The sequence below is a fragment of the Lipotes vexillifer genome, unplaced genomic scaffold (genome assembly GCF_000442215.2).
Source record: "Lipotes vexillifer unplaced genomic scaffold, Lipotes_vexillifer_v1.1 scaffold1003, whole genome shotgun sequence".
NCBI classification, from domain to species: domain Eukaryota; kingdom Metazoa; phylum Chordata; class Mammalia; order Artiodactyla; family Lipotidae; genus Lipotes; species Lipotes vexillifer.
The window spans coordinates 2714287-2723495 of NW_006798890.1; the positions used below are offsets into that span (position 1 = coordinate 2714287).

Here is a 9209-nt window from a genome sequence, read left to right on the forward strand (position 1 = left end):
TATCAAGCTCCAACTGGATTGAGACTTAAGAACTGTTTTGTAGAACCCTTCATAGCATGAATCCAAGATCAGGAGGGGTGGAGGAAGTTGTAAACAGGAATGCTGAACACTCGGACAGCCTGGCAGTTCCCCTTTAAGGGACTGCTCGCACCCAAGAGGTACTGCCCAAGGGTACATCCACCTGAACATAAGCATGAAATATACTTTTCCACCAAGCTTCAATTGATGCTTCGGTCTTAAGAGCTCCTGCTATGGGGAACTTGCTATCCAAGAGGGGTCAGCACTTCAGTAAGGAATGGAACAGCGGCAGCAAGACATCACAGAACAAGAGAGCACAGGCTCAGCTTCAGCTGTATGCCAGGTGCTTTACCTATATCGTTACAGCTAATTCTCATGACATCCCCATACTATAGGAATTATCCCCATTTTACAAAGGAACTCACAGACTAGAAAGGCAAAAGAACTTGCCTATAGTCATAAAGTGAGGACATGGTAGAACCAAGATACCAGAGTTCAGGTATTCCTGATCATGGTTCCTGAATGAGGGCAGCATATGTTTATGTGCATTGGCAGCCACAAATGCCTCTCTCTTACCAAACCATGGAGTATGGAGGACCTGGGACCTGTTGGGTATTCACTAAATGGTTAATGAGTAAAGCATGGACAGGGTCGGCTAAGAAAACGTACAGGAGTGTTTACATGAACTGTAAGGAGGATTAAATGAGATAATGCATTGGAAGAGCTTTGTGACTGGCTCATACCAGAATTCAACCCAGCTGTCCAGTAACTTGCTGGGCAAGCCACTAGAAATGCAGGTAAAATTAAACACAAACAAAAACCCTTCCTTTTCAAAAACAGAGAGCACGCTTCCTTTTCACATTACAGTAGTATTCTAACAATAAATTGTTAGTGCGGTGATGTTCTAACAATAAATTCTGTGCTCACTCAATGGAGAGGTTTCAAGTGCAAAATGTACAGAGCAATAATTCTACCTTATTCCATAATTAACACACAAGATTCAACTGGTAAAAATAAATACACACCAGTTATTAATCTTCATTTGGCTGGAAGAACAGTGATATAGAACTCCCTAAATCCATGGGTATAACCCTTTATTGCAGCAGGACTATCAGAATCGAGCAGTAGTGGTTTACTCCTTAGAAAAATGAAGAGGGTTTTTAAACAAAGGATATCCCAGGAGAGAGAAGCAAGTTTACAGGAAAGATAAAAGAGCATTTCCTACCATCACCCGAAGAGCCAGGAGCCAATATGAACTTACTATCACCTGAACTTACTACTGGAAAGTTCTTTGTGGGGATTAGGCAACAAGGTTAAACAATTAAAAACAAAAACAAAAACAAAAACAAAAAAACCCAAAACCTAAGAGGAACCACCTCTAAGCATGAATTGCATTTTATTTCTGCTTCAACAATAAATACACCTGAGTTATTTTCTAAATCTTACCTCCTGATCAAATGTCCTTAAAATTGAAATCTCACATTATCTTTAGTTGTGATCTAGTTCCACTTGGAAATTACATGTTTAGCTTTAAAACCACGGTTTTAAAGCTCAAACCTTATAGCACTGGTGCTCAGGCACCTCACAATTAGTTTCATTAGTCACAGAACAGTGCCTGCTGGTTACAGAGGCCCCAATTTTCATGTTGATGAAGGAATAGAGGCTTTTCATCCACCCAGAAGTTAAGATTTGATGGCTTTGCCTTCTAAGGCATCAAACATGCCTTCTAAGGCCTTCTCCACACACCGGAGAAACTCGTGGGCATTGCGGCCTTGGTAGGCAGAGACGTTGCAGCCTATCCAGTTGTCATGAACAGCATACGCAATGCCAAAACCATCAGGGACCACGGGGGCAAAGCCGCCAATGTTCACTGCTGGGCTGCTCAACGTGCTCGTGGACAGGATGTTGTGGTTTATCTGCCTATATGCAGGGTCCAGGTATAGCTCGGGCAGGTCAATCCCTTTGGCTGCTCCCAGGTACCGCAGAGCAAACAAGTGTCGATCAAAGCCCTGGCCTGTCAGAGACAAAATGGAAAACCAGAGTCTAAGAATCTCAGAACTGAAAGGGACCTCACTTGGTAAAACCTCCGACCCATGGTAGGAGCACCTTCACAGCATCCTTGAGAGTGGAAGAAGGGTTTATCTCTGCATGCACACCTCTGGCTTGCTAACCTCTGGCTCAGTTCATTCTAGAATATTCCTTTTTAAAAAGCTGTGAACAGCTGAGCTAAAAATCAGCCTAAAATGAACATGATTTTTTAAATTTTGAAATTGAATCAGTTTAGTCAAACAGTTAAGAAAAGTACGTGGAGAACACACTATGGACTCAAAAACTAAGGTAAAAGCCAAAGTCCAAATCAAGTGTAAAAGACAAGACTGAGTCAGTGGGACAAAATGGAAGGGGTATTTGACCAGGGTTCTAATCTCTGCTTTCCTGGTAATTTGCTGCGTGACCCTGAGCCAGTGGTCTCAGTTTCATACTTATAAAATTAGAGAAGGATGAGACTAGAATGTCTTGGAGGTCCCTTTCAGTTCCAGGACTTTGGCTACATGAAGGAATTGGACTGTGTGATCCTCCAGGTCCTTTCTAGGTCTCGAATTTTACTATGAAGAGGCAAAGAAAGATGACACTTAGGTTGGGAAGAGCTTCTGAGATGGCCTATTTACAGGCAACCAATACACTTCAACTGAAGTGAAGTAAGAGGGGCCGTGGGTTTAGAAATCCTACGTTGTCAAAAGTGAGTCTGATGACCAATAAATAATAGGAAGAGAGTATGTATGTAACACGGCTGAAAGTGACCTTAAATGAGAACGAAGTTAGATGCATTTCCCCATCCTTGCTTAAGAGGAGAGAACATTCTGAACCCTAATGGCTAGTCTGGCTGTTTGGACTGCTAAGGTAGAAAAAAATAATAATCAGTTGGCAGGTGGATTAAACCTAGTGAAGAGGTGGAAATCAGATGTGGGGTAGGATAGTGCTGAGGCTTACCCCAGTGCTGAGGGCAACAAGACCTAAGGGCATGCTCCCCAAACCCTGTCTCACCCATTGCTGCTTCTTTGGTCAGCTGGTTGTGGTACGTGGAGCACTTGGCTATCATCTGCTGAAGCTCTCCAGCGCTGTGCTTGGAGGGCTCCCTGACAAAGGCCTCAGAGCACCTCTTTGTGAAGATGGAGGCCGGGCGGATGGTCTCGGTGCGGCCGTGCTTGAATGCTGCAGTGCTACAGGACTCATAGGTGGCCACTGTCTGCCCGTACTGTTGCAGGAGGGCCATCTGGAAGGCCAGCTGAGCCACCGAGTCAGGGCTCAGCTTCTGCTTCTTCAGGAATTCTTTGCCTCCTCTCTGAAACTGGATGTAGTCAATGGTGAGGGTTTTCATGGTGGCATCAAATTTTTCCTTAGCAGCGGTAATGCCAGTCTTTAAAGCATCGTTCAGCTTGAAGTTGAGTTTTTGTACGGCGACAGAAGAGTCAGTGTTAGCTGGCTGGCTCCATGGAGTGATAGCAGGGGCCTGAGTGCTGTCTTTAAACACTTCATTAAAAAACCTGAGCACTGCAACACCATCGCCCCAAGCATGCTCAAAGTGGATAGCAGCAGTGCCATCCTTGGCTATAATGAGGTTAAAGGATTTATCAAACCAGCGGTTTGTGCCGTCACCGTGCAGCATGTTGTGGGACAAGTGGACAAGGTCCTTAATGGGGAAGTCATCTAGGCAGAGACAGAATACAGCAGAGTCCACTTTCCTCAGGGTCTCCTCGTTGCCACCACTCACCAGCTTCTGTCTGAGCTCTGCCCAGATGTCCCGGTTCTCACTGGTCAGATATGACAGTGGAAACTCGGGGGCCAGGCTACTGTCTGAGAGAATGTACTTCAGATGAGCCTGGATTTCTGAGGCACTCACAATGTTCCCATCTTGATCCAGGACATCAAAGACATAGAAGTGTCCTTTTCTTAGGACCAGGAGGTGTCTGGCCTTGTCATCAGTGAAGAGTTCATCTCGACTGGGTTTGGGTAAACGAGTGGAATTGAAAAGCCGAAAATACTGGGACATATCCAGGGGATATGCATTGACCAAGTAGGCGCCATACCAGGACAGAGAGGAAGGCACAAAGCGTATGAGTCTCTTGAAGGTATCAGTGTCACTTTTGGCAGGGTTCAAGTGGAACACTTCTGGTTCCAAAAGGTCAGCCCGAAGTGTCTTCAGAAACCGGACGGCAGAGACAGTCATGTTGGTTGCCCGGGTGAGCTGGTCGTTGTACTCGGACTTTGGGTCAGGGTTGAATGACATAAATGGATTAAAGTTCAGGACAATTGGGTCTCGAGCAGTTAAGTACATATCAAACCAGGGACCTAAAAAATAAAAATTAAAAAAGAACAATAAAGAGTTAATGCAGTTCCTAAAGATAAAATTTGAGAAAGAAAAAAAAAATCAAGCATATTCAGAAGAAGTGACATTAACCTCCAGAGGATGGAATTTTCTGATTATTTTTTTGCTCTGCAATAATTCATAAATGGTAAATGGGATCATATAATATGTGGTCTTTTGCATCTGACTTCTATCACTTACAATAATGTTTTGAAGGTTCATCCATGCTATAGCATATATCAGTCTTCATTTCTTTTTATTGCTAAATAATGTTCCAATAACGTACCACATTTTGTTTATCCATTCATTTGTAGATGGACATTTGGGTTGTTTCCACTTACTGGTTATTTTGAATAATGCTGGTATGTACAAATTTTCATGTGGACATATGTTCTCAGTTCTCTTGGGGGATATAGCTAGGAGTGGAATTGCTAGGTCATATGGTAAGTCTATGTTTAACCCCCCTTTTTTTTGACTGAAATTGTTTGATTTTTTATTAATTTTTTCTTTTTTTATTGGAGTAGAGTTGATTTACAATGTTGCGTTAGTTTCAGGTGTACAGCAAAGTGATTCAGTTATACATATACATATACCTAGCCTTTTTCAGATTCTTTTCTATTATAGATTATTACAAGATACTGAATATAGTTTCCTGTGCTATACAGTAGGTCCTTGTTGTTTATCTATTTTAGATATCTTAGTGTGTCTCTGTTAATTCCAAACTCCTAATTTATCCCTCCCCCACGCCAACCTTTCCCCCTTTGGCAACCATAAGTTTGTTTTCTATGTCTGTGAGTCTGTTTCAAACATGTTTTGGAAATAAGTTCATCTGTATCATATTTTAGATTCCACACATAAGTGATATATGATGGCTGTCTTTGTCTCACTTACTTCAGTTTATATGATAATCTCTAGGTCCATCCATGTTGCTACAAATGGCATTATTTCATTTTTTAATGGCTGAGTAATATTCCATTGTATATATATACCACATCTTCTTTATCCATTCATCTGTCCATGGACATTTAGGTTGCTTCCATGTCTTGGCTACTGTAAATAGTGCAGCTATGAACATTGGGGAGCATGTCTCTTTTCGAATTAAGAGTTTTCTCCGGATATATGCCCAGGAGTGGGATTGCTGGATCATATGGTAACTCTGTTTTTAGTTTTTTAAGGAACCTCCATACTGTTCTCCATATTGCACCTATTTACATTCCCACCAACAGTCCCTTTTCTCCACACTATCTCCAGCATTTATTTGTAGACCTTTTGATGATGACTATTTTGACTGGTGTGAGGTAATACCTCATTGTAGTTTTGATTTGTATTTTTCTAATAATTAGCAATGTTGAGCATCTTTTCATGTGTCTGTTGGTCACCTGTATATCTTCTTTGGAGAAATGTCTATTTAGGTCTTCTGCCCTTTTTTTTTTTTTAACATATACAATTTATTTATTTATTTATAAATTTATTTTTGGCTGCATTGGGTCTTTGCTGTTGCGCGCGGGCTTTCTCTAGTTGCATCAAGCAGGGCTACTCTTCATTGCGGTGCGCGGGCTTCTCGTTGCGGTGGCTTCTCTTGTTGCAGAGCACGGGCTCTAGGCACGTGGGCTTCAGTAGTTGTGGCACACGGGCCCAGCTGCTCCACGGCATGTAGGATCTTCCCAGACCAGGGATCGAACCCGTGTCCCCTGCATTGGCAGACAGACTCTTAACCACTGTGCCACCAGGGAAGTCCCATTCTGACCATTTTTTGATTGGGTTGTTTGTTTTTTGATACTGAACTGTATGAGCTCTTTGTAAATTTTGGAGACTAATCCCTTGTTGGTCACATCATTTGCAAAAATTTTCTCCCACTCCGCAGGTTATCTTCTCATTTTGTTTATGGTTTCCTTTGCTGTGCAAAAGCTTTTAAGTTTAATTAAGTCTCATTTGTTTATTTTTGTTTCTATTTCTGTTACTCTAGGAGGTGGGTCAAAAAAGATCTTGCTGTGGTTTATGTCAAAGAGTGTTTTTCCTGTGTTTTCCTCTAAGAGTTTTATAGTGTCTGGTCTTACATTTAAGTCTTTAATCCTTTTGGAGTTTATTTTTGTGTATGGTGTTAGGTAGTGTTCTAATTTCATTCTTTCACATGTAGCTGTCCAGTTTTCCCAGCACCACTTATTGAAGAGGCTGTCTTTTCTCCATTGTATATTCTTGCCTACTCTGTTGTAGATTAATTGACTGTAGGTGTGTAGATTTATTTCTGGGCTCTCTATTCTGTTCCACTGATCCATATGTCTGTTTTTGTTCCAATACCATGCTGTTTACATTACTGTACCTTTGCAGTATTGCCTGAAGTCTGGGAAGATTATGCCTCTAGCTGTGTTCTTTTTCCTCAGGATTACTTTGGCAATTCTGGGTCTTTTGTGGTTCCATGTAAATTTTAGGATTATTTGTTCTAGTTCTGTGAAAAATGTCATGGGTAATCTGATATAGATCATGTTAAATCTGTAGATTGCTTTGGGTAGTATGGCCATTTTAACTATATTAATTCTTCTAATCCAAGAGCATGGTATTTCTTTTCATTTCTTTGAATCACCTTCAATTTCCTTTATCAATGTTTTTATAGTTCTCAGCATATAAGTCTTTCATCTCTTCGGTCAGGTTTATTCCTAGGTATTTCACTTTTTTTGGACACAATTTTAAAAGGGATTGTTTTTTTACTTTGTCTTCCTGATATTTCATTGTTAGTGTAAAGAAATGCAACTGATTTCTCTACATTAATCTTGTATCCTTCTACCTTACTGAATTCGTTTATCAGTTCTAATAGTTTCTGTGTTTGGGAGTCTTTAGGGTTTTTTATATAGAGTATCCTGTCATCTACATATAATGACAATTTTACCTCTTCTCTTCCAATTTAGATACATTTTATTTCTTTTTCTTATCTGATTGCTGTGGCTAGGACTTCCAATATTATGTTGAATAGAAGTGGTAAGAGTGGGCATCCTTGTCTTGTTCCAGAATTTAGTGGGAAGGCTTTTAGCGTTTCACTGTTGAGTATTATATTGGCTGTGGGTTTGCCATAAATAGCTTTTATTATATTGTGATATGTTCCCTCTATACCCACTTTGGTAAGAGTTTTTATCATGAATGAATGTTGAATTTTATCAAATGTTTTTTTCTGCATCTACTGAGATGATCATATGGTCTTTGTCTTTTCTTTTGTTGATGTGGTGTATCACATGATTGACTTGCATATCTGAACCACCCTTGTGACCCTGGGATGCATCCAACTTGATCATGGTGTATCATCTTTTTTATGCATTGTTGGCTTTGGTTTGCTAATATTTTGTTGAGGATTTTTATATCCATATTCATCAAAGATATTGGCCTGTAATTTTCTTTTTTGATAATGTGTTTGTCTGGTTTTAGTATCAGGATGATGGTAGCTTCACAGGATGACTTTGGGAGTGTTCCCTCCTCTTCAACATTCCATGTGCACTTGAAAAGAATGTATTCTGGTTTTTTTGGATGTAATGTCCTGAAGATATCAATTAAATATGTTCTATTGTGTCATTTAGAGTCTCTGTTGCATTACTGACCTTCTGTCCGGAAGATCTGTCCATTGACGTCAGTGGGGTGTTAAAGTCTCCTACTGTTATTGTATTCCCATCAGTTCTCCCTTGATGTCTGTTAGTATTTGTTTTATGTATTTAGGTGCTCCTATATTGAGAGCATATAGGATAACGAATGTAATATCCTCTTCTTGTATTGATCCATTTATCATTATACAGTGTCCTTCTTTATCTTTCTTTATGACCTTGTTTTAAGGTCTATTTTGTCTGATTTAAGTATTGCTATCCCTGCTTTCTTGTCATTTCCACTTGCATGAAATATTTTTTCTATCCCCTCACTTTCAATCCATGTGTTCATTGCCCTAAAGTGGGTCTACTGTAGGCAGCATATTGTAGGTTCTTGTCTTATTATCCAGTCTGCCACTCTACGTCTTTTGATCAGAACCTTTTGTCCATTGACATTTAAAGTAATTATTGATAAGTATGTATTTATTGTAATTTTAAACCTTGTTTTTCAGTTGATTTTGTATATCTTCTTTGTTTCTTCTTTTTCCTTTTGTGGTTTGATGGTTTTCTTTTGTATTATGCTTGAGTACCTTTTTTCTTTTTGTTTTTGTGTGAATCTTTTATATGATTTTGATTTGTGGTTACTCTGATTTTCAAGTATGATAATCCACAACTAAATCTACTTGCTTTAGACTGGTAGTCATATAAGCTCAAACACATTCTAAAAGATCTACATTTTCTTACTCCCCTCCCCCACACTTTGTGATCTGATGTCCCATTTTACATCTTCATGTTTATTTTTTTGCGGAACACTGTAGTTATAATCGTTTCCATAGAATTCAAAAAAATTTTTAAACCTATGTACTGACTTATTTAAGTGAGCTTTAATCCTTTTATATACTTACCTCTTCTACTATTGTTTTCTCCTTCCTATAGATTCTTGCTTCTTTTCCATTTGGAGAAGACCTTTCAATATTTATTTTAAGATAGGTTTAGTATTCCTGCATTCCTTCAGTTTTTGCTTGTCTGAGAAATTCTTTCTCTCTCCTTCTATTCTAAATGATAATCTTGCTGAGTAGAGTATCCTAGGTTGCAGGTTTTTCCCTTTCAGGACTTTGAATATATCTTGCCACTCCCTTCCGGCCTGCAAAATTTCTGTAGAGAAATCAGCTGATAGCCTTATGGGGGTTTCCTTGTAACTGCCTATTTGTTTTTCTCTTGCTACTTTTAGAATTCTCTCTTTTTTTTTTTTTTTTTTTTTTTTT

General features: G+C 39.5%; 1 protein-coding gene across 2 annotated transcripts in view; it reads right to left on the reverse strand.

Moving 5' to 3' along the window:
* Nucleotides 1–1397: 1397 nt before the first annotated feature.
* The window catches only part of CPT2 (carnitine palmitoyltransferase 2), a 28885-nt gene continuing 21073 nt past the window's right edge, over nt 1398–9209 (reverse strand). Inside the window, exons 4-5 of one of the 2 annotated variants that reach the window (XM_007471173.1) lie at nt 3061–4365; nt 1398–2032 (exon numbers count right to left, since the gene is read on the reverse strand). In XM_007471173.1, the coding sequence (XP_007471235.1) occupies nt 1701–2032; nt 3061–4365 (1637 nt within the window). In that variant the 3' untranslated portion in view covers nt 1398–1700. The remainder of the gene's footprint in view (nt 2033–3060; nt 4366–9209) is intronic. The other variant, XM_007471174.1, reaches the window with a different exon arrangement.